Source organism: Lutra lutra, chromosome 5 (assembly GCF_902655055.1).
Source record: "Lutra lutra chromosome 5, mLutLut1.2, whole genome shotgun sequence".
In the NCBI taxonomy this organism is placed as follows: domain Eukaryota; kingdom Metazoa; phylum Chordata; class Mammalia; order Carnivora; family Mustelidae; genus Lutra; species Lutra lutra.
The window spans coordinates 127,276,080-127,302,768 of record NC_062282.1 but is presented as its reverse complement, the minus strand read 5'-3'; the positions used below and the strand labels follow the sequence as shown (position 1 = coordinate 127,302,768).

At 38.9% G+C, this 26,689-nt stretch overlaps 1 protein-coding gene across 1 annotated transcript in view; it reads left to right on the top strand.

Annotated features, from left to right (window-relative positions):
- Positions 1-26,689, top strand: part of LOC125100366 (uncharacterized) — a 117,767-nt gene that overhangs the window by 43,571 nt on the left and 47,507 nt on the right. The window contains exons 7-8 of the mRNA XM_047730527.1: positions 9,166-9,276; positions 18,174-18,352. Of these exons, the coding sequence (XP_047586483.1) occupies positions 9,166-9,276; positions 18,174-18,352 (290 nt within the window). The remainder of the gene's footprint in view (positions 1-9,165; positions 9,277-18,173; positions 18,353-26,689) is intronic.

Here is a 26,689-nt window from a genome sequence, read left to right as displayed (position 1 = left end):
CAGTGGCTGGAATTGGTGACTTCCTGGTGACAATGTAACCTCAGCGTGAGGTGAGACTATCAGAAAGTGTGGCAGGTGAAGGCATGTTTGACGGTGTAGATCTAAGACCTCCATGTAGGGTATGGAACAGAAAGCCCTTAGGAAAAAAAAAAAAGCATATTGATAATGATAGTTCTAATAAATGTGTAATGAATACTACTTGGAAAATAATAAAGACATTAAAGAGCACCTGAATTAACACCAGGAAAAACTTAAGTATCATTTTTAAGTCTTAACATTGAAAGATGTCAATTCTTCCTTAAACTGATCTATACGTGGAATCCTCATTAAAATTCTAGTAGCTGCTTTTGTTTTTGCTTTTGTTTTATTGGTAAAGAAATTTTTCAGTGAGAAAGCAGAGTAGCTGCTTTTGTTTTTGCTTTTGTTTTATTGGTAAAGAAATTTTTCAGTGAGATTCTAAGATGTTTATAGGAAAGCAAAGGGCCAAGTTATTAAGCTGAAAGTTCTTTGAACTGGGGGAAAAGCCTTTTTGTTCTGTAATTAGATATTAAAATGCAAATGCATGGATATATTTTTACTTTTTTATGTGAATGAATGTCAATTGAAGTTCTTTTTTCATTTTTTCATTAACTTTTAATCAGTTAATCAAATATGTAAGTGATTATTTAGCAAATAAATCCCTTAATGATTGTGGAAGAGAGGGGTTTTACCCAAATGTTGGTGGAATTTGGCGGTAGAAGCATAGACCCCAAGTAAGTGTGGGGTGAAGAGCAAAAGAGGAATTCACGTGACAAAAGATAAAAATGAGGAATTTTGCCAGGGTCAACCTTGTTTGACCTCTAGTGCCCTTCAAATTACCAAAAGTAAAAAATAATTTTTGGCTTAATTATTTTTACATAGACACAAAGATAGGCAAGTTTTTAATCATAGAGTCTCTTCTGAGTTTTTACTATGTTTTTAAAAGACCTCTGTCTTTAAGGAAATAAATTTTTATTCATAGGGAACGTATTCATGGATGTTTCCCATCTTCCCATTCTACTTTCTCCTCTCCTTCTTTTTCTCCATTTTTCTTCCTCCCACTCCCTCTTGCCCTTTCCCTATTCTCTTCTTCCTACCTCTGACTTTAAAAGATCAGTGTTAAACAAAGAAATAAAACTCATAAGGAAAATAAAAAGGACTACCCTTTAAAAGTCAAACAGGTCTGACTTGGTAAGTTGGATCAGATTTTTACAAAACATCCAGAACACCTTCCATACCTGTCTTTCTAGATAAAATAACTAAAAGCAGTTTAATAAAACATAATAATTTCTTTATTTTCTGATACCTTTGTAACTGTCCCAATGAGATCGTTAACTGTATCTCATCCAACCAAATGGAAAACAAATCACAATGTTTGCCTTGCAAGTGACTTTGTATTTAGGAGGCCCTGAGGTTTTGTAAAAGGAAGAGCCGAAGGATCTCTACAGTAGCAGAAACCGTATAATACAGAGTTAACCTAGGATTTTATTCAACATCAGAAAGTGCTGCCCTGGCAGGGATTCATGTAGCTGCTGAGTCTACTTCTCTTTTTTTTAATGTATTCCTCAATGCTGAGGAGCAACCTCTGAAATCCATTGTCTAGTCAAATCTGCTAAATGAGGGGTTGAGGGACTTTAAAATTACACGTATTTTCAGCACTTCTGAAAATCTCATTCACACCACAAAACATTGTTCGGGATGCACTAGAAAGGCTTAATTACACACTGAAGATAAAAAGATAAAGCAGGGAGACCTGTAGGTGGGATGGAAATGATTATCCATAACTATACAGAGAGGGAGTTTGCTTGTAGCTTACATAACTAATTGCCCACACCCGGCTGGCATTTGCATGAACATTTTCTATGAAAGCCTAAATGCTTATGAGATCTGTTGGCATAAACAAAAGAAACAGATGTTCCAACTTTGATACCAAGCAAACTTGAAAAGAAAACTATACATTTAGGGTTGTGTAAACCATAGAGGAAATTATGGACAGGCCCATTTTTCTGGAAGTTGTAGAATTTAAAATGCTACTGTTATAGTACAGTTTTTTTTTAAATGAAAGGACAAGCCCCCCCCCTTTTAATTATAAGTTTTTCAGTTTCTCCATTATATGTAAATATGCATCAAAGGATGGAGTATCTCAGCATTTAACTCTTTATAATAAACATAAAACTATACAGTCAAGTGTCCTATTAGGGAAAAAAACTTAGAAAATCATGGTCTTGTTTTCCTACCACCTCAGTCCTTTCTGTGCAATGCAGGGTGTATATACTTCCATCTGCTCCCTAGAATGGCCTCAAGTAGATTACATACTGTGTGGTATATTACAGGGTCACTTTGAAATATCTCCTTCCTCCAAGAAGCCCTACTGCCTCAAACTCTCACCATGATTAATAAAGGGAAAATTTGTAGGTTGCATTGCAGAATAGGGGAACATAGTCAATGCAATCTATAATTATAGCTAAAAGCAATTAAATGAGCTGTCAAGAAGGGTTACACTGTAGAAATAATTTTCTACAACAAGGATCATTTTCACTGCAAAACAAAATAATACAAAGATAAATAACACAATTTTAAAATGTGCAAAGGATTTGAGTAGAGATTTCTCCAAAGGAGATAAACAAATAGCCAATAAGCACACGCGCACACACACACACACACGCACACACACACACAAATGTTCAATATCAGTAGTCATCAGGGAAATGCAAAAGAAGCCACAATGAAATACCACTCCATACCCACTAGGATGGTCATAATCAAAAAATCAAAAATAACAAATACAGGCAAGAATGTGGAGAAATCCACCATGTTCATACAATACTGATGGGAATGTAAAATGATACAGCTACTTTGGAAAATAGTCTGTTCATTCCTCAAATAGTTAAATACAGAGTTACTCTTTGACCCAGAAATTCCATTCATAGGTATATACCTAAGACAAATGAAAATATGTGTCCACAAAAAAACTTGTGCACAAATTCTCACGGCAGCATTATTTATCCAAAAAGTGAAAACAACACAAATTTTAGTCCACTGATGGATAGACAAAATGTGCTAGACTCTGGTAATAAAACATTTATTCATCAATTAAAAGGAATATAGTGCTTGGTACAATGTGGATGAATCTTGAAAATATTTTGCTAAGTGAATGATGCCAAACACAAAAGAATAAATACTGTACAAATTCATTTACATGAAATGTCTGCAATAGACAAGGCCATAGAGGCCCATGGTTGCCTAGCGCTGAGAGGTTGGGGGAAATAGATTGACAGCTATGGTTATGGAGTTTCTGAGGTAACAAAAATGATCTAAAATTAGATTGTGGTAAGGGTTGCACAACTCCATGAATATACCAAAGACCATTCAATTTTACACTTTAAATGGGTGAAATATATGTATGTCATTATAACTTAACAAAGTTGTTAAAAAATGAGTTATTTCCACATTGATGGGTTATTCAAGTCAAAAAGTTGTTGTTTACTTGGTAGAGAAGACCTTTTATCAAAGTCTTCTACCTTTGATGATAGCAATTTATGACTCTATTTGGTTAATCATTTAGCATGTATTGATCAGCACCAACAGCTCAAACATCCGTCTTCCATTTCCATTCTACTCCTTAAAATTCTATAATTATCATTTACTTTCCTATCTAGAAATTTAATCACTTCTTGATCCTTGTTCTTGACTTCTTGAATAGACTAGGATTTGAAATGCTATCATTGTGGTTATTTTTGTGCTGTTACTGTACAACCGTTGACCATTTCCTCCACCTTAAAATTCTCCTCTTGCTTTTACTTATCTTATACTCTTGCTTCCATGTTCTCTAGGATCTACTTGCACCTTTTTTATGTTCTTCTTTGGCTCTTCTTTATTCTTCAAGATTTTGTCCTCAGTGTTCTTACTTTTTTCTTTATACTTGTCCCTTTCCTTATAAATCCTAAATCAATTTCTCAGGCCCTTCTCATTTCCTAGGTTTCAAAGTTATTTTTCTACCAGCTGAATGAACATTTTCTATTTTTCTTTCATGGTTATTTCAGTTTATCAAAAAACACACAAATACCTTCAGCCAACTTTTTTAAGCCCCTACTATGCGCCAGAGATCATTAGGCATGAGAAATACCTAAATAAACAAATAAGAAAATGTAAAAGTCCCTGAGCTGCATATATTCCATTAAGGGTGGAAAGGCAGATATGCAAATAAGTACAATGAAGAGTTTGCTGTCCTATGATAGCATGTCACACCTCCCATTCATTTCCAGCTCTTATTTCCAGAGTCATATTGCAAGATTATATTTAATTCTTATAATAATAATAGACTTGCTTATCTTAATCTTTTCCCATTCTAAATTAATCTTCTAAAAACCACTGCATATATATTTTCTGCTCACAAACTGTTAATGGATTTCCATTGTTGATGTATCAAGTACAAATTCATCTTTACACTCAAGACCCTTTACGGACTGGCTATCTTTCCAGCCTTATCCTCCACACTGCCCCTACCCACCTACAGCCTCTGCTGTAGTTGCTCTAAGTCACTAAATTTTTGGCATGTCTTAAAACATTCTGCTCATGCAACTTTGCTCAAAAAACTTTTCCTTCATGGATAGCTGACTATTTGAGATTATGCTAGCTTTGGCAACAAAACTGTATTAATGACTTAAGATAATAAAGCCTCATTAGTCTTTCACATTAATTGTCCATTGTGGATGTTCTTGGCTGGAAGGTGGCTTTGCCCCACATAATGTTTCAAGATCCAAATTCATTTGTTCTTAAAGGCATCTGCATCTGGTAGGAAGATGGGGAAAAAATATGAAGGGTGGTCCATTGGATGTGTTTATGGGCCAGGCCTGGACATGGCACACACCACTTCTATCCATATTCCAATGGCTAGAGCTCAATCATATTGCCTACCCAGCAGCAAGAGAGCCTGAGAAAATCTGTCCAACCATGATTCCAGACAGAAGAGGAATTGGGTTTGTGACTACCCAGCCGTCTTAGCCACCATGTTCTCTTCATTATTCCCCATTAAGAAGAATCTATGTATTCATCAAGGTCAGACAAAATACCACCTTCTTTGAAAAGCATTTCTTAACTACTCTGATGGAAGTGTGAGAATTCCCTTTTCTGAAGTTTCACAATACCTATTATCTTTGTTATTTATTTTACACTTGCCATTCATCAAATCGCTAAGTTATTTTTATTTTTGATTGTGCATGTCTTATCTTCCCCAGTGTAATGCTAAGTTTCTTGAAGGTATAATTTTTAGGTCATCCATTTGTTCATTCACTATGTATTAACTAGAAGACTACTACATATAAGACATCAGATATGGTTACCCCAGGGAGTATAAAAATTGGTAAGAAGTTGTTTCTTGACATATATTGTCATTTTGGAATTCAGTTCAGAAGGCATTGCCATGAGCAAGTCCTTTGAACCCTTTAAGACTATGAGAGGAATTTATTCAAACGATCAACCATCAAGAGATTTTAATTAGTTATATGGATGATATTATGTAAGTGAAGACTATATCAATTATTACTTTTTACTTAACTTTCCTACATTGATCAGCCACTGCTTATTCGAGCACAGAAGACCTCCCCTTACTATTATAAAGAGACTTAGACAAACCTTAGTCACAGCTAAAAATATTCAAAGTCATGTTACCTCACCAATTGAGTCATGCTTTAAGATTAAAAGTCTTTGAGGACACTTTAGATAATGACAGCCGATATTGCAGAATGCTCTACAAGTCCATGAACATGTACCTAGGACTAAGATCTAAGACAAGAAGAAATGGAAAATATTGCTATGGCTTAAGTCAAACAAATTACTACCTATGCTTCCTTCTAGGATTTTTATGGTTCCTGGTCTTACATTTAGATCCTTAATTCATTTTGAGTTTATTTTTGTGTATAGTATAAGAAAGTGGCCAGGTTTCATACTTTTGCATGTACCTGTCCATGTTCCCAATGCCATTTGTTGAAAAGACAGTCTTTTTCGCATTTCTTTTTCTTTCCTCCTTTGTCAAAAGTTAATTATTCATATAATTGTGGGTTAATTTCTGGGCTCTTTATTCTCTTTATTGATCTATGTGTCCATCTCTGTGCCAGTATTTTACTGTTTTAATTATGGCAGCTTTATAATATAAGTTGGAGTCTGCAATTGTGATACTGCAGTTTTTGTTTTCATTTTCAAGATTGTTTTGGCTATTTGGCATCTTTTATGGTTCCTTACATATTTTAGGATTATTTGTTCTTGCTCTGTGAAAAATGCTGTTGGTATTTTAATAGGGATTGCATTATATGTGTAGATTGTTTTGGGTAATACAGACATTTGAACAATATTTGTTCTTGCAATCCATGAGCATGGACTGTCTTTCTGTTTCTTTGTGTCATCTTCAATTTCTTTCATCAGTGTTTTGTAGGGGTTTTTTTTTTTTTTTTTTTTGGTTAAGTTTATTTCCAGGTATTTTATTATTTTGGTGCAATTGTAAATGGGATTGTTTTCTTAATTTCTCTTTCTGCTACATCATTTTAGTGTATAGAAATGCAACAGAATTATGTACATTGGTTTTGTATCCTGCTACTTTACTAAGTTCATTTACCACTTCTAGTAGTTTTTTGGTGGAATCTTTAGGGTTTTCTATATATAGTATCATGTCATCTGCAAGTAGTAAAATACTTCTTCCTATTAGTTTGGATGCCTTTTACTCCCTTTTCTTGTGAGCAAAAATATGCAATGGAAAAAAAAAACATTCTCTTCAACAAATGGTGCTGGGAATACTGGACAGCTACGTGCAAAAGAAGGAAACTGGAGGGGCGCCTGGGTGGCTCAGCGGGTTAAAAAACCTCTGCCTTCAGCTCGGGTCATGATCTCAGGGTCCTGGGATCGAGCCCCGCGTCGGGCTCTCTGCTCCGTGGGGAGTCTGCTTCCTCCTCTCTCTGCCTGCCTCTCTGCCTACTTGTGATTTCTATCTGTCAAATAAATAAATAAATTAAAAAAAAAAAAAGAAGGAAACTGGACCACTTTCTTACACCATACACAAAAATAAACTCAAAATGGATTAAAGACTTAAATGTGAGACCTAAAATATTAAAAGCCTAGAAGAGAGCAGAGGCAGTAATTTCTCTAATATCAGCCAGAGCAATAGTTTTCTACATATGTCTCCTGAGGCAAGGGAAATATAAGGAAAAAAACAAAAACAAAACAAAACTTTGAGACTGCATCAAAATAAAAAGCTTCTGCAGAACAAAGGAAACAATCAACAAAATGAAAAGGTGACCTCTTGATGGGAGAAGATATTTGAAGATAATGTATCTACTAAACAGTATCCAAAATATATAAAGAACTAATACAACTCAACATAAAAAAAAGCTAAAAAGAAATAATCAAATTTTAAAATGACCAGAAGACATGAACAGATATTTCTTCAAAGAAGACATCTAGATGGCTAACAGATACATGAAAAGATGCTCAACATCACTGATGATCAATGAAATCCCAAATCAAAACTACAATGAGATATCACTTTACTCCCGTCAGAATGGCTAAAATCAAACCACAAGAAACAACAAGTGTTGATGAGGCTGTGGAGAAAAAGGAACCCTCCCCACCTTCCGAAGCCTGTTATTGGTGGGAATCCAAACTGTACAGCCACTGTCAAGAAACAGTATGGAAGTTCCTCAAAAAGTTAAAAATAGAACTACCTTATGATCTAGTAATCACATTACTGGATATTTACCCAGAGAATATGAAAACACTAGTTTGAAAATATAGATGTACCCCTATGTTTATTGCAGCATTATTTACAATAGCCAAGATATGGAATCATCCCATGTGTCCATTGATAGATGAATGGATAAAAAAGATATAAATATAATGAAATATTATTCAGCCATAACAAAGAATGAAATCTTGACATTTGAAACAACATGGTTAGAGCTAAAGAGTGTGATGTTAAGTGGAATAAGTCAGTCAGAGAAAGACAAATACCATATGATTTCACTCATGTATAGAATTTAAGAAACAAAATAAATAAGCAAAGGAAGAAAAGAAAGAGACAGACAAACTAAGAAACAGACACTTAACTACAGAGAACAAACTGATGGTTACCAGAGGGGAAGTAGGGGTGGAGGGGTTGGGTTAAACACATGATGGAGATTAAGGAGGGCCCTTGTGATGAGCACTGTGTAATGTGTAGTGTACAGAATTGTTGACTCATTGCACTGTACACTTGAAACTAATATAACACTATGTGTTAACTATACAGGACTTAAAATTAAAAACTTAAAAAAAAAAACTTTAAACTAGAGTCATTAAAAACCATTAAAGAAGAGGAAAGAAGCTTAAGCTGATGTAAAAGAGGGGAAAAAATGGATTTAAACTGCTACAGCATGAATCTTGGTCCAATATATGGGAGAGCTTATTTAAAATGAATTAACCTTGAAATGGCTTATTACGCCCTTTCTTACCCTTAGAAATATTAGGTATGTTACAGTAAATGCAGATGCTAGAAAACCAGGAGATAAAATAAATAGCCTTTGGAGAGGTCCTCCCCACCTTCCAAAGCCTAAATCCTAAAGCTTAGACTATTTTCGGTTTCCTTTCTGAGATGTCTCAGAAAGGAGCCTCTACAATCAAAGTAAAAGAAGCTCTCTATTTCTCCCCCCCCCCCCACTACTCCAAGATCTGTTTTTGCCACAACTTCATAAGTATTTCAATTACTTGTTCCCTCAACAATCTTGCAGAGAAGCCCTGCCCCCACCCCCCTCTTTATGGATGAAGATATTGAGGTTAAGTGATTTTCTCAGGGTTACAAAGAGACCTAGCAGCAATGAAGGAATGAGAACTAGCAGTTCAACCTTCTGGTGGATGAATAGATTGAGTTTTTGAGCAGCCTGGCTATTATACTGCAAAGAGGCCATGCAGACGCCTGGCTGAATGTGCAAAGAAACTGCGTGCAGGAAATGAAAGGGAGGCGGCGAGGATAGCGTTTTCCTTCTTATTAATGACAGAGGCAATTGTCTAAAGTTGGAAAGAAAGGCCCTTTAGAGAAAGAGCCTTTTAAAAAGAGGACAAACAGCAGGGCACTCAATTTGGGACCCCTCCTCAATGAGACCCTTGTTGTCTGTCCATTTACAGACAGCGCCGCGGAGGAAGCCGGGCTCCAGATGGGAGATGTGGTGCTGGCTGTCAACGGCACGGAGGTCACCAGCGTGGAGCACGCAGAAGCTGTGCACCTTGCAAGGAAAGGTGGGTGAGCTGCTCGCAGAGTTCAGAGTGAAGCTGAAGACGCAGCGGGCTTTGGTACACCAGGGAGATCCAGCATCGGGAGGATGCAACAGCCCGGAGGGTGCAAAGGTGCTTCTCCCCGGAAGCCCCCTTTAATACCTTGCCATCAACATGGGTATATCACAGGAATTAAACCATGTTTCTGCCCCCACGTTCCTTCTGTATTAATGACCAGCTACAAAAGGGAAACCAGAAAATGGCCGCAAAGGGTGCTCTAAAAAGTGTCCTTAAACTTCTTGCCTTTGAAAAAATGTCACTGTAATGATATTCTCATTACGAGAATTTATCTACTGTTTCTCTTCCTTCCTCCTGTCCTCTCTCCCTCCCCTGTCTCTACGTTCCCTCCTTTTCCCTTGTCTCCCTTTCCATCAGTTTTTAGAGTTAAGAGTCTCAGGGTTTTAATGTTAAAAAAAAAAAAAAAAAAGAGGAAGAAGGAAAGAAACCACAAATCTAAAGCTTCTACAGATTCTCCTAGGGCCACTTAAGGGCCTGCCTTGAAAGCAGTCCTGACACAGTTGGAACCACCAAGAGAACAATAATACTGCATGCCCCTGTGTCCACTCACATTCTCTGGGAAGGTCAATAACATCTTCCTCTCTGCAAAACAAGTTACTTTCTTTGACACAGTGTTACAAATCCTTATCCCCCTGCAGACCTAAAAATATACAGCTGGTAAATGCTGGGTTCCACCCCTGGGATTATTTCGAGAGGTGTCCTGTTCCTGGCCTCTAAGGGCTGCATCACACCTCCCTGCTCCTAAATGTATTCTCAGGCACTGAGGTATGAAAATTCAAGCATTTGGTATAGGCCACATGTGCTGTTAAGTACAATTCTCTGAACAGTCAGTATTGTTTATCCTTACTGGTGATGCCATCATGCTTGAGGGGTAGCAACAGAGACAGACTTCTTTAGGGGAGACCAGGACAAGAAAACCACTAACAGATTTTGTATCCTGGTAAGCTATTCTGGCCCTTTTCAATGTAGAATTTAGCTGAGTATTTGGCTCTTCTGTAGGACTTGTCGTGCAGTGGGTGCCTCAGAAACCCAAGGACTCTATCAGTGAGCACGTTCAGCAACTCCTTGTAAATCCTAAACAAATATTTATCCTATGTGCAGCAGAGATAAGAAATCCAGATAATATGGTAACGATTATACTAATGAATTGGATAATGAGGGGATTTTATCCCTTACTTTTGGATTTGGCTGTCCTAGTTTCTTTCTCACAAATAATTACTTTTCTAATTTTTTTTAGTTCAATAAAACCTGATTTTATTTCCACTGTTAGGTCTTCTTTTATTTTTCCCCAACAAGCTTAATGTTCTTGGTAATATTGAACCATTCAGACTCACTCTACCAGTTAAGGAAAGCAGAAAACATCTCTAAAATTTAAGAGGATTCTTTTATTCCCAAGAGATGATGAACTAATACCGAGACTGGAGAAGAGCTAACCTCAACACCCTAGTTTGTGTTATTCCCGGTGGTTTTCTGTAGGATGGCTTTATCTGCTGTTGTAATTTGGTTTCTACCACACCTTGCTTGCCAGCCTGGCCTCCCTGACCTGCAGGGAACCTCCTTCTCAAACACAGCAGTGGAAATGCCTCAGAAGCAGGAAGGTGAATTGTAGATCTGAGACGCTCCAGTAAGGACAGTAAGAGACTTTTAGGTAAACAAGTTCATTTCCTACCTATGTTCGGGGAAACAGGAAGCGTGGCCGATAGCCCAGGACAGCCCAACATCTCACGCAATGAGTGGCTGAGAGACAGCTTCTTAGTGCTTTTCTCCCTGGCCTGGCGCTGGGCAGCCAAGACTAAACCACCCCACTGAAAGCCAAACAAATGGCAGCACCTGGTCTGCTTAGTCAGTGGGAAACATCTAGGTGGCCCTTAAAACCAGCTGGATTAGGGTGTTGATCACTTCTTCCTCAGGCTTAATCTCTAAGACTAATTGTAACATAGCTCTTTTTCTTTAACTTTTCATTTATTTATTGAGAGAGAGGGAGAGAGAGAGACCACAAGCAGGGGAGAAGCAGAGGGAGAGGGAGAAGCAGGCTCCCCACTGAGCAGGGAGCCTGGACTTGGGACTCAATCCCAGGACCCTGGGATCATGACCTGAGCTGAAGGCAGACGCTTAATTGACTGAGCCACCCAGGTGCCACCCAGGCACCCTGTAACACAGCTCTTAATTGAGAAATAATAAATATAAAAAAGATGCCAATAAATAACAAAGAATAGAAAAAAAGAAAAAGTGGAAGTTTTTAAATAATAAAATACTACTTTGAACAACTATGTAACAGTACATGTGAAAACTAGATAAATAACATTTTCCAAAAAGTATTTAAAGTGCCAAAATTAGTGCCAGGATAGAAATTTTGTATAGACCACAATAAAGGTATTTATAGAGTAAACAAAGAGACCACCTCACTTTTCTTCCATTTCCACCCCCACTTCATCCTCCATTCAAAAGTGCAAGTTACCACTTTTACAGATGACATTTTCCCAACTTCCAAAGAACAAATAACCCTTACTCCACAGAGTTTTTCCAGAAAATAGGAAAGAGTGAATGCTTCTCATCTCATTTTATGAGGCTACTATAATCTTGATTCCAGAACAAGATAGGTATAGTATGAAAAACAAGAGAATATGTCCATTTTACTTATGAGTGTATAGATGCACAAAACCTAAAAAATAATAATAAGTACCTGAATCAAACTGTTTATTAAAATTACATATAATACATCAGAATGAAGTAGGGTTTATCCTTAAATAAGCATGGCTTTCTAAGAAAATATTTTAGTACAGCTCATCACATGAGTGGATCAAAGAAAGAAATTGCATGACAATCTCTGTAAAACAAAAAGTCATGTAATAAAGTTCAATACGAGTGTACATATTTAAATTCCCTAAATAGGAATAGAACTTTCTTTTCATAATTTGATAAAGGTGATCTCTCAAAAACCTAACCATGAAAAGAGAAAAGTATGCAAAAGTATATACACACTGCTAAGGTCCTTACTTACTCAATAACACAAGAAAGAGAAATAAAGGTAAATGGTCTTGGAAGGAAAGAGATAAAACTGTTATTATTTGCAGATTATATGATTATAACAAAATCAATATACCAGTGCTTAGAACTAATTAGCAAAAGATTGACCAAACCAAGGTCTCCTTATAAAAATTAGTAGTGTTCTTCTATAGTAGTAATAACCAAAAAGAAAATAAAAGGAAACTAATATATGATTAATAATAGCAGCAGAACTACCAGGTAGGAAAGAATTAATCAAACCAAGAACACACAAGAGCTTCATGAAAAAAATATTTACAGCTCAACCAAAGTACATAAAAGAAGACTTAAATAACTGGAAATATATAGTATCTTTATGGGTGGAAAAACTTTGTAAAGATCTTAATTCCGCCCCCCAAATTAATCCAACTACTCAATAAATTTTTAATAAAATTTTATTAAAAATATTTGAGTAGTTTGTCAAACTTATCCTCAGATATATGTAGAAGGATAAACGTCTATAAATAGCTAGCTCATTTATGAATAGGGCTAGCAATGACAAAGGAACTTTTCATACGAGATATTAAGGTATATTGCAAAACCATAATAATAACTAATAAAAAAGGTAGCACTCACAGAAATAAACCAGTGGAATGGAATGGATTAAAAGCTCAGAAACACACTTAAATATTTATTAAAGCTTGATGTATGATAAAAGTAGCAGCACAATGAGGAGGGGACAAAATTTTTACTACGTCATTTTTATAAAGAACCATAAATTGGATGGATTCATTCCTTCCTACGTTATGCTTTCTATTTTATACCATATACAAAGGTGGACCTCAGATGTATTAAAGACCTCAATTTTTAAGGTAAAAGCATAATGTCAGTAAACGAAACTAGGAAAATAATTTTGTTAGTGATCAGAGAAATGCAAGGAGGAACAAGTTGACACTTTAGATCCACCAGATTGGTTGGGGGGGGGGGAGGAGGTAGAAATCTGATTAGAGCCAGCCTTTGATAAGGCTCTGAGGAAATGGGAATACTCATGTACTCTTTCTTGCTGTGCTATTGGCGTCTCAGAGAGCAGTCTGACAGCACCTAGTGAAGCACCTATAAATCCTTTGTCCTAGCAATTGTTCTTCTGTGGATACAAGCCCAAAGAAACTGCTGAGAGGACAGACACGAGGATGTTCATTGCAGTGTTCTGTGTGACAGAGAACAGTTAGAGGCAGTCTGAGTGACCATCACAGGGGGCAAAGGATAAATAAACCAACAATGAATGCATACTCTGCACTTTGATGCCTCACTTTGAAACAGTATGCAAGATGTGCATCTAGCCAGCAACATGGGTAGACCATAAAAAACATGTTTTAGAGTTTAAAAAGAGAGAGAGAGAGAAAGACAAATAGAGTGAGATTTTAGCATATCAGGTATATGAAATAGAAAGACATACACAAAAGAGTGCATGAACAGTCCTATATCAGACATGTTCTTTTTTTTTTTTTTAGATTTTATTTATTTATTTGACAGAGAGAGAGAGATCACAAGTAGGCAGAGAGGCAGGCAGACAGAGGGGGAAGCAGGCTCCCTGCTGAGCAGAGAGCCCAATGTGGGGCTCGATCCCAGGACCCTGAAATCATGACCTGAGCCAAAGGCAGAGGCTTAACCCACTGAGCCACCCAGGTGCCCCTATATCAGACATGTTCTGTGAGTGCCTGTTGTGGGGAGTAGAATGTGTGAGGAGAATTAGGAATGGAGGCAGAAAGTAAAGTGAAACAAACAAACAAAAAAGGAGGTCTGCACTCCAAAGACAATTGTGTGCAATGACCTGAGTGTTATGATGGGCTCAGCAGTCTGCACCCAAGTTCATGAGCAACAGAAGGAGGCCTCCTCAATGGCACCCACCCACGCATAGTTTTAGCTCCCTGCACATTCTACAGTTTATAGGCAGGAATGGTGAAGGAAAGCAAAAATGAAAACAAAATGGGATTGCTGAGAGACAGTGGGGCTGGGAGAGGGATATCCATGACCATGAAACTTAAAAAAAAAAAAGGAGGGGGGGAGAGAAAAGGAAAGAAATAACAGGAATAATTTAGTTTTTATGTTGTGCTTTACGTGTTCCATTTTAGCATGCCTGTAAATTGGTCAGGGTATCTCTGGAATGTGTAGAATTTGAAACAAGCTCTTGGGGGTTCTCTTTGGGAGAAGAAAGTCACCAATTTGTTGGAGAAAGCAATAATCATGAAACAAAAAATAGAACCTTTTGTTCAATTCATATAGTATATAGAGATCTTAAAAAATATGTTTCTGCAATATCCAACAAGAGTAACAAGTAAATCCGAGGTTGTTTAAAAATCTGCATGTTTCCATTTGCCTTTTGTACCTGTTTACATAAACTTTTTAAAAGCCTGATATCTTTTTTTTGCTGCTAAAATTTCTGTACAGTTTCATTCCTACATATTTTAAACCTTCATAAAATCTTACTATGTTACAGGCTGCTGCTTTGCTGATTTAGATATCTAAACATCAAATCATTTTCCTTAAAACATCAAATCTGAAATCCAGCTTTCCAAACCCTAGAAAGGGGTCCTACTGTATGTTGCAAGATCAAGAATTCTATTGACCTAAGTCCTATTCAATCCTAATATCAAATAATATATTAGTATATATTACACTGTAGAATATAGCATATAATATGACACTAATCAAATAAGAATCCTCTTCAAAAATACTAATCCCACACCCCTGTACAAATTACCTCCATTTGGCCGAGGGGAAAACTAAAACAGACTTAACCAAGTGTTCGGGATCACAGTGGGAATAACAACAGTTCTATGTGAATCTTGATTTCATTAAGTCCTTCATCCTTCTGGTTTGGGCTTTTTGGGACTAGTTACTCGCAGACCGAAAGAGAAGATTTAATCATCAAGGAAAAACACGGAAAAGAAAGAGGAAAGGGAAACAATGAAGCGTAATGAACCCAGAAGTCCTTTGGACCCGTTGGGCTCCTTTGTTTCCCAAGAGCAGCTTTACTAAAAACAAGTACAGAAGTCTGGGCCCTGGGCAGCCCAACGCAGCGACGGCCCACCACGCGGCCCCAGGGATGGCACCTGTCTTGCACATTCCTCTTCCGCGCCTGTGAGGGTGGTGGCGTTTGTCTGACAGCAGAGGTGTGACTCTGACACGGTGTAAGATTGGTGGCATAATAAGAAGACAGTGATCCAAGGAGAAAGTGTGAATTAGAAAAAGAAATCATTTTTTCTCTCTCCTGTAGCTGTAAATAACCTCACCCACAGCTCCCTACTTCCAAAACTCCAGGCCAAAGTGCTAGGGAGGAAGAGTTTGCTGGAGAGTTTGTCTTTTAAAGGACGTCATCACGAAAGAAATGTATTTGCAAAAAGCCTGGATTTTCAACCACGTTCATCTCCTGAAACAAATGGTTCTCTTGACTCTCACTTCAGGCCGTTTGTCTCCCTGTGTCCTGGAAAGCAAGCGAGATTGCTGGGCTGTCCAGGCGAGGAAGGCAATGGCTAGGAGTTTCCTTTCTCCAAGGCGGGGAGATACTTAGAGAAGGATTTAAGTGGGGGGAAAGCTAATAATATTGTTTTTGTAAAATACTGCGGTTGGAAAAGAAAAGCACATGGGGGAACCTAAATCGTAGCCAAGGAAAGGAAAGAGCTTAGTGGTTAGTGACAAAGACTGCTCATGCGCAGAGCCTCCTGGCCACTGAGGCACGCCCGGCTAACTCGCCATCGAAGCTGTGGTCCAACATCAAGTGAGAACTTGCTACACATATAGGATCTCAGGGCTCATCCCAGACCTACTGAATGGAGAGAGCAGTTTAACAAACACACCGGGTGGTTTGCATTTACATTTAGTTTAAGGAGCACTGTCCTAGGACATTTCCCTATTTTTAGCTCCCAGTAAAATTAGTAGATAAGTAATAACAAAACCAGGAGGGTTTAACTGTGTACACTTTATAATTAGTTCTTTTCACACACACACACACACACACACACACACACACACACACACTACAATGACTATATAAATAATCTAACGTGGAGATCATATAAAAAATCTAAATTCTACCAGACCCACGTTCTCCTGCAAAGGATGTCAAACCACCATCACAACAGCAGCAGCTGTTTGGAACTCAGCAAACTCCCCGTGTATCGGGATCATGTCCCAACTCTGAATGTGAAAAACTTTCCTTTAATACGATGACACCACGCCACAGCAGGACCATCTGTATCCCTGCCCCAGAGAGAATTTTCTGGTGGACCGAGTTATGTTTTTGGCCAGCTGAAACTCAAGCCTAGCCTGATCAGTATCAGAGAAACCCATATGCAGTCTGTGTAAGCAAGAGGAAGATGACCTCAAGGGGCAGCCCACTGCAGCAGTACATAAATAAATTGGCAGATGTGTCAACTATGCATATTAGTCCAGAGTGCAGTTCTTTGGGGACTAAAGTCCAAAGACAAAGACATTTGTGGGTTGCCGGTCAATCTGGAGCATTTCTTCTAATTTTTCTGGATGTGTTTTTGACAGGAGCTTAAGGGCAGTTCAATAAATTAAAATGTATTTACATGGCAATGAAGAATTATCTTGACACACAGAGTTATTTAATTACCAAGGTGCTTTGCGTGCTGCTAAAGTTAAGACTGTGTCAGCCTTTCTGGGACAAATCTTTATTTTCAGGGCCATGTGGCTCAGCCAGGAATGATCCCCTGGGTTTGAGCTTGTCATTTATATAAGAGGAGTCTCCTCACTGACCCCCATTTCCATAGACAGCTCTAAACAGATCGGTAATCTCAATGTCAGACATCATGATGAAGTCAGCGCTGCTGAGGCCAAATATCCCCCTTCAGGGATGTGGCCTCCCTCTCAGAGGAATTGTAAATGAAGTCATACCCCATTTGCAATCTTCAAAGCATGTCAGGGTTGCTGTCTGTCTGAGTGACATTCAGAGAATTTTCTTGAGGCATCACGAGGAAGGCGTATGATGAAAGTCTGTTTCCATGCTGGCAGCATCAAAGCACAATTGGTAAACGGTGACCTCATATTATTAGGGACAGGGACAGTTTCCCCCAAGCTGTGCACCATATTGATCATAGAGGGAAGGGGGCACCTCTGAGTCCAGGCCCCAAGGAAGTCACTCTGAGAAAGAGGACAGGTACCTGGAAGCTCAGGGTCAAACCCGCAGCACTAAGTTGGATAAGAAAGAAAAAAGGATAAAAACATTTGTGCCTCAGCTTTCCTAAAATTTCTGTTTACTTCCACGGTCAGAGGTTTATCATTGATTTTGATCAGAAAGAATATGGGCAACAAATATATTAGCATGGTTAGTTCCTCCCATAAGCTAACCCAGGTTGTGGAAGACAATTATCTTGATTAAAAATGAGAGAGAAAAGCCAAACATTGCCCATCTCCCTTCCTTGGATCTAAGTCAAAATATGTTAAAGATTTAGCTTGACATTATTATAGACAGTGAGAATGAATAGACTTGAGTCATCCAAGATGAGAGCTGACAAGACCATGTGGTAGAATACAAAGTGTTCTGTGTGAAGAGCCAGAAATCCTGGGTCCCACGTCTGACACACCCCTCCTGAGCTGTGGGTCCTCAGAGAAGTCGCTTTACCTCTCCAGATTTCATTTTCCTCATCAACATGAGGGACTGAATCCCTAAGGAACTCTGGCATTCATTCCAGCTATAGGATTCTATTTCATTTATTCTGTGTATGCGAACGATAACCCCCCTTTCCTCCATTCCTTCTGAAAAGCAACAATCTTTCCAAGTGGATTGTAAGATTTTTTTTTTCCACCACTAAACTATCCCAAATTCATTTCTCTAGGTCCTGACATCTTGACTCTGGTGGTGGGATCTGACATCAGTCGCTGTCCCAACACCCCTCGGCCCACCTGCCGTGGCTACCTACATAAAAGGACTCACTCGGGTTTTGTGAAGGGTTGGAGGAAGAGGTGGTTTGTGCTGAAGCATGATGGCTGCCTCCACTATTACAGACATAAGAAGGTAAACTGAGAAGTGCCGTCTGTCCATTACCAAAGTACTTTCTCATAAGGTACCGTGTTGTAGGAATCTGGAAACAGTGTTCTCTCCTGTGACTTTTAAAGTACTTTTCCTTCTTCAGAGGTACCGAGAATTGTAATTTATTTTCTCTGCTGCGGCATAAATCAAGGCTGGCATAAGTTTCTATCTCGTTTATTCCTATTTTCAGATCCTCTGTGAAAATTTCCTTATCAAAGCCAAGAAAATAAGAACCAAAGTGCATACCTAGTACCCTGGAGAAATCAAAGCGGGCTAAGGCAAAGTACAGCTAACATCTCGCCGGACCGTGGCGCCTGAGCGCGGTTCCCTAGGTTACAGGGATTGATGTCAGCGAGGCTTCTGAAGCCTCCGAGAAGCTGCCTAGAATACCTTGTTTCATTTCCCAGATTTCATCAAAGCAGCGATTTTTAACTATAGGTGAAGGTTGGAATATTGGGGGAAATGAGTAGATCCGATTCTCCTCTTCCCGGGTGTTTCTCAGTCAGCATGCCAGGGATGGGGGCTGGCCCAGGGATCTGGGGAAGGCACTTGGGGGTGATTCTAGGGTGCCCTTCAAACGGTCAGCCTGAGGGTCACGTCCTGCCCGCAGAAGTGTTTTTTCAGCCTTACGCAATATGGTATTTAATTTGTTTAATCAGATGCAAATATCATAAATGTCAGAGATTTCCCACCGAAGTCCCGATTTCCAACTTCTCTTGAAAAATGTCCAAGCAACAGTTGGTGGGGGCTGAACAGTGACTCTGTCCTCTAGGAGCTTGTGAGCTGTCTGGTCCAAGAGAGGGCTGACTCCTTCCCACTGTCTTCTGAACTGTTGGCTTCACTCTGAACCACAGGTGTGATCTACCTCTAGTAAGTGAAGTAAGAACAGGAGTTTGGCTTGTTTTCCTTACATACGACACAATCTTACTTTATTTTACATTACCCCAGTTTCTTCTTTTTTTTTCTTTTTGTATTATATATATAACATGCTTAAAGCCTTAATTCCTTTCTGGATCAAAGAAAGGAATACATCAATAAAAAAATCAATACCTTTTTTAAAATGAGGAATAACTTTGCATATCGAATCATTGCGAAGAATCCCTTTTCCTAAACTGTGAGTCACTTATTTGGGACACACACAAAGAGGTGTCTGCCTTTTGTGGGAATGTGAGCCATCGCCACTTTGAAAAAACTCTGTCTCCCTCCAGTGCAGGAAAATAGGATTCTCTGTAATCAGGCTGAGAAACGACAGTCCAGGCTTGTTCTCTCTATTCTGACTGTTAAACAGGCCAGAAGTTTCCACCGTGGGTATTGCTTCAGAAGCCCCTGAAGAGTTTTCCAAAGTATATGCAAAGACCTGTCTCCTTCTCCCTCCCCAGCCCCCAAGGGGGTCTTGGACACTTTATGTTCTTTTTTATGCTTTTTCAGGGTAATTCTCACGCAACTGATTTGTAACCTGGGCGAGTCCCATGGCAAAGTATGTTCCCGTCTAGAGTCAGAAGGCAAAAATAAAAAACAATAATGCAAGCTTACCAATTTTTCTTTTACAGGATAGATAGTTCTTTATCCTGGGAATGTGTCCTTTCTACCTTTTCAGTGACAATTTTTGTTTCTTCTTGTGAAACAGTGACAAGGCAATGCTAGCTTTTCTGTGATGGCCTTCCTCAGCGAAACAAATAACATAAAGCAGCCTATGTCAAGCACCCCATATTTTAAGTTTCCTGTTCTTAAACTCAGAATGGTTCCTGGATCCAGTGCTCCAGGTCTGAATTTGCCAGGTGGCAGTCTCGGGACGGGTGCTGCCTGCAGATGTTATGTTTGGCTTTTGCACGATGTTTTCATAAATTTTTTAATTAAATGCATTCAGGTGAAGCATGTGCTGTCCAATTTGCCATAATCCCTACTACTCCTCATTTCCTTACACTGAGCCCAGTCATTTAAATTACCCAGTAGGCCCTGTAAGGATTCGAGTATATGAATCCTGGGGTAGAATTTATGTGGAAAATTAGAAGTGTGGCGGTATCGTGGTTAAAATTAAAAGGGTTTTTTTTTTTTTTAAACTGTTTCTAGTCCTCTTTGGGAAAGAAATGTGGATCTTATATAGTTTGGACACAGACCATCATTGCCACAAGTAGGTTTTAATGTGGAGATGGTAGAATACAAAAATAAGGCTTTATTTTGTTTATAAAAGACCAAAATCCAATCCCTTATGGAGCCGCAAATTCCAGAATATATTACGTCTGATCTTTATAATAGATAGCAATGATGGAGAAGAGTTAAAGGGGCATAATAAGAACATAACAGAATAAATTGGCAGAAAATGAACTCGGCTATACAGTATTCACTCAAGCAATAAATATTTATCGAGTGCTTTTATGAGCCAGGCATTATGCTAAACTCTGGAAACACATACTACAAAGACAAGGTACCTGCCCTGTTTGTGCTTATGATTACATAGGAAAGACTGATATTAAGGAATATATTCACAAATAAATTTGCAATTGTGAGTAGTACTGTAAGTGAAATGACAGGGTGAGGGAGGAGAACAGTAGCAGTCTGGATCTAACCAAGAGATACAGTAACACAGTGATTTAAACAAGGGAGGTTTGATATGAAGAATTATGAAATTATAATAAAAGAATAACTACAGGCTATAAAACAACAACAACAACAACAACACTATGTGGTACCAAGGGGGAGTAGTCAAGCAAGGACAAACTTAGCAGTAGGATCCTCTCCAAGGCTGGGGATTCGGATCTCCTGGGGAAATGTAGTTGAATTCATGGGCCAGCAGGGCAGCCCACTGGTCTGCTGGGCCAGACTGAGCGAGCAGTCACAGAACAGACAGGAAGCAACCCTTTAGATCACAGAGGGGGCAGATGAACAGAAGCTGGTAGCCTGTACATGGGTATGTGACAGGAGTGAGGATGCCCATGTGGACAGGAGACCTGGAGCATAGGGTGTCTTTGTGAGGAAGACTATGTCGGGACGGTGGTGGGTTGGGGAGGGCAGGAGACAAATCTAGAGGGGGTGGAGAAGTGAACACAGGGAATCAGAATACCGGAGTTGGGGTGGGCAGGCAGAGACCTGGAGCATAGGAAGGATGTCCGCGTGGAGAGGGCTAAAGGAAGGTGATCACTAGGCCACACTGGGGCCGCCAAGACTCAGGGACAGCACGTTGGGACAGAACACCCCCTTGTGTCCACATACCCACACTGCAGACCCAGTCTGAGCCCCTGGAAAGACCAGGAGCAGGCTTCCTCCTGCAATGTGCCTCCAGCGCCCTCTACCGAAAAATCAGAGCACCACGTTTACTGTAAAAGAACTATGGAAAGGCATTCCATCCACTATTGTGGTGCACATGTGAAGTGAATTTGGAGATGAGAATCAGTAAGCTCACAATTGGCACAAAAGTAAAATGAAGGGTCTAGTATAAATTAACAAAATGGGAACTATGTAATGAATTCCTTCTTGAGGTTGTAACATTTTACCTGAGGCCTGAGGATTGAATAAAGTTTAGCCAGACCGGAAGTTGAGATGAGCATTTTCCAGGCAGAATAAATATGTGTGAAGTCCCCGAACTGGAAAAAAAAGCTTAAAAGTCTGAAGATCTCGGAGAAAGCCCCATGTGGTTAAACCAGAGTGCAAGGTGGTAGGCAGGGAAGGTAGCAGGTCAGGTTAAACAGTTAGGTAGGAGGCTGGTGATGTGGGGCCCAGAGTCAGTGACAGGAATATTTGGATGTTTTCCTAACCATAATAGAGAACCACCAAAATATCTAAGGCAAAGGAATTTTCAAAAGATCTTTCTGTTCTGTGGAGAATAAATTAGAAGAGGACGAGAGTTGAATAGAAATACCAGTTAGCTAGCTAGTGCCATTTTAGCAAGAAGAGGTAGTGGTCTTGATCAGAGTGGGAATAATAAAGCTGAGTGGACAGATCTCCAGATATATGTAAAGCTAAAATCAACAGATTTGGCAATGAATTAAACATGGCAGAGAAAGTAGATATAAGGAACATTGAAGGACGACTTCAAAGTTTTAGCACAAGTAACTGATTGGATGAGGTATCATTAACTGAATAGGGAAGAGGTGACAAGGGTACAGGATAAGGTGAGATCAGTAGTTCAATTTGAACAACTATGGAATATAGAAAGAGAATTTGTAGTGTTGTATATTCTACATGTTACAGTATGTTATATATATATATATATATATAAAATTTAAACCCACAGAAATTGATGAGATTGCCTAAGGAGAGACTATAAAGTGAGATGAAAAGAGAGCTCTCAGCTTTACCCCAAAGTGGACAGAGTAGAAGGAAAAAGGAAGGGTGGTTGAGAGGGGTGGCCACAGGGATATAAACCAAATGTGTGTTGGGACCAAGATTTTTGAAAAAGTTTCAAAAAGGAAGGTTACCAGTGTCTTCCAGTGTTGCCACAAGACCATACTATGATGAGTATTAGGAAGTATCCATTAAGTTTGGCATGATGCAAGTCCTTGCAAATTTTGGTAAGAGAAATTTGGCTTATACAGAGTGAAACAATTCATTAGTGTGAATTGGAAAAGTGTAAGTAGCATTCGTAGACCGTCTTTTGAAAACCTTGTCTCTGAAAGAGACTAGAGAAGCAGTGTGATAACTGAGTATGCAGTTCACTTATAGTTAATTACTTATATCATTGGGTTTGCATCTACTATCACCATTTTTACTTTCCACTTGTCTCTCGGTTCTGTTTCTTTTCCTTACCTCTCTCACCTCCTTTCATTAAATAGTTTTACAATTCCACTCAACTTGGGAGTTATTAAGTCTCTCACTATTCTTTCAGTGATTATCAAAACTATTACAACATGTGTTTAAACTTATTAGCATTGAATATAAATTTGTACTTAACACACTTTTATGGGCATCACAGCATGTAATTTTGCCACACCCTAAGTAGTAGGTGTTACCATGTATTTTAATTCCATATAACTTGCTAAGACACTATTAATATCCTTTCATACAATCAATATTCTTGTATTTATCTACATATCTACTTGCTCTGTTGGCATTCATCTGTCCCTGTATCTTCAAGCATTTCACCTGGCAACATTTTCCTTAACTTCTCCATAGAAAGCCAAAATAACACTCTCCTTGTCTCTTTGTGCTTTATTCTGCATATATTCCTCTCACATACTTCCCACTGTCTAGTTTAATAGCAAATCAACCCCCTAAAAGTTCTTAATTTTCGTAATTGTATTTTCAGTTCCAGTTTTCATTTGACTTTTTTTTATAGTTTCCTGCATAAGCTGAAATGTTTCAACCTGAACACAGTAATCATAGTCATGTGAAATTACATCCTTTATCAGGATCCCCCATAGGTCTGTTTCTGGCACCTGCCATTTCTGCAGTTTTATTTCGGCCAGAATGATAAAGTCTAGTCCTAGATCATCTTCCTCTAATCATCATGAAAATAATTGTAAGAAGCCTGTAGTCCTTGTGAGGGTTGGCCTTTTTGTCATTCACCCTAACTACCAGGGTCATTCCTTGCAGTTCTAACTCAGAGCCTGACTTTTCAAGACCAACCTCTTCATGGGTTCTAAACTCCGTGAAGTCCTTGAAAGCTGTTTTTAGCTTCTCAGCCTTTTCAGATGAAATGGCCCCAGTGTTGGGCTCCTCCCCTGCTGGGTTTTAGCCCTATTATACTTCACTGTTTTACAAGCTTTCTGAAGTATTTGAAGAGGCATTTATATATACACTTCAACTTTTCTATTTTTCTCAGCGATAGAGTTTGTATTATCAGTCTGCCATTATGAAAACAACAGTTCTAATGACAGCTGAAAAGGAAGTATGAGGGAAAACTTGTTTTGTTATTGTTTTTCTGGTATAAGATACCAAAGGGTGAATGCTGCTGAGGGTAGAGTCAAACAGAGAGGGGGAAAAGTTGAAGATACAGATAGAGGAATAACTGATGGATATGTTTGCCTTATAAGCCATCTATCCTAAAAGTCGGGTGTATCTAGCCCATAGGTACCAGAAGAGAAATTGAACTTTGTGAAGAATAAGACTGAATGTTCAAACAGGTTAGAAACAAAATAAGGCATTCTCTGTATATTGTAGCTAAACAAGTCAACTTTTGTCTGTCCTGTGAATCTATGTATGCAAGAAACCAAATGTGGGTGTGTGGGGGGAGCATAGTGGGGACTGGGAGACACTTAACACACTGGGCTTTACAATGCCATGCTTTAAATACTTGTCTCTGTTTCAGGAATTCTGATCGCCACAGCGTATTTACTTTGCTATGTTGGAGGAAGGACCCAAGGGACTAAGTAACACACAATAGTGTGGGAGACTTCATTTTGAACAAAGAGTAAAATTTGGAGCATGAAATAAGTTTAGTTTTTTATATGTCTTGAATATCTTTGTAAATCTCTGTTCGTCACTGATTTCCTTTTATGAAAAGAACTAAATGGAGACAAGGTAAAGTAGAATAGAGTGTGGGTTTCGAAGGCCAGTCTAGCTGTACAGCCCCTAAATTTTGAATAATTTTTTATTACAACTTTTAGTAAACCACCAGTTGCCAGGAAATGAGTAACTCCTAGTGTTTGTCCTAGAATTGATCCAAGAAGCAGAAGAAAACCAGGCTCACAGAATTGGTTTGATTGGGCGGTACAAGGAAATAGCATAGGTGATTTCTGATGGCACCGTCTGGTTTTGCTCATCACCAGAATGTTTCTGTGCCTTTAGATGTCCAGGTGACTATATGAGGAGACAGGGTGTTGGAGGGCTGGGGAGAAGTCTGGCAAGAGAATCAATTGGGTTAATCATTTGCATATGGAGTTGGCACCATATGCCGTGAGATAAACTAGGGAGAATGGAAATTACAAGAGAAGAGAGAGCTAAGGTCAAAGCCATTGGTTTGTGGACAGAACCAGTCAGAAGTCTGGTGCAGCAGTGAGGATCTAGCATTAGGGGTTGATCAGGAACAGACAATGAGACAAGAGAAGTCTTATGTTCCCAAAGGCCAGAGACGAATGTGTTTCAAAAAGATAAGTGTGGTCAGTGGAGTCAAATGCTGCTATGAATTAATTTCCTGCTAGATACAAGCCTCTTATGGGAGGAAGGACCTCCCTTGTTATGGCTGGCTTTGTCTGCCTACAGCTTTGATCTTACTTTTTCTAAATCTAAAGGCATATTTTTCTCTGCCATCCCGAGGGGAAATGCCCTTGCATGTATATTTCTTGTAACTTTCTCTCTTCTCCCCCTTTTGAGACAAACTCTGAGAGTTATCTAATGGTGTCTTTTACTTTCTTTCTTAATTCACTGCAATCAGGTGTCTGTTTCTGTTCTCGTGTGGCTGTTGGAATTATAATCATGCCCAGATTATCCAGGAAAAGAGTGTAGGATGATAAAAGCAATGGGCCACCAACATTTCATGGGGCATGATGTCTACCTGATAAGACTCTTATGTGGATCAAATTACATAATATTTTAAAACTAATAGTTACAGGGTCTTACACATAGTTTCAAATACTAGATGCTATCTCCTTGGCCCATTTTACCCTATTCTAAGTAAACTGTCTGTGATCACATGGGTCCTGAAAGAGTATAGATTCAAACTCAGGTCTGCTTGGCTATACGCCTGCCTGCCTGTCAACTACTAGGAAACCACAGTCCCTGACCCACTTTCTAGGTTCACAACTCCAAGCTGGACCTTACCCTGCTAATCTGCTTCTCCTCCAGATATCAGCCTTCGCTGGCTGCCCAACCCACTTGTCCCCACACCATAACTGTGTTAACCCCTAGAGAAAGTTGCAGGACAAAAGAGAGGCTAAGGTAAGACTATTAGGTAAGATTTGCGAACATTGTCTACTTCACAGGATTATTTGGGGCAAATAAATAGCCAATCGAAGGAAGTATGCTCTCATAGCATTCAGAAAGGAGAAAATGAGTCAGTAAATGCACACGTTTAACGTAAAAAGAGGTCTGCAAGTTCCCAGTAAGATCTCCAAAAAGTTCATCTTGAAAAGTTTCATTACCTCCTTGAAACTCATTTGTAATTTAAGAGATGCCCAGTAGGTGGTGCCACTTACTCACAGATGGTTTTCAGAGCTAACTGTGGATCACAGTTTGAACCATAAAATTCTTGTTAATGCAGAAAGAAATTGGAAAATGAACTTAAACCAGCTTCCTCCTTTTCCCAAATAGGAAAATGGGGATTCAATATTATATAACTTACAAGAGAAGGTCCGTCACTTGAACCATGTGGCTGACATTCACCTAAACTTCTCCTATTTATATTACATACCAGCCTCCAACTTTGGGTAGTTTCCCCTAAGAAGACCA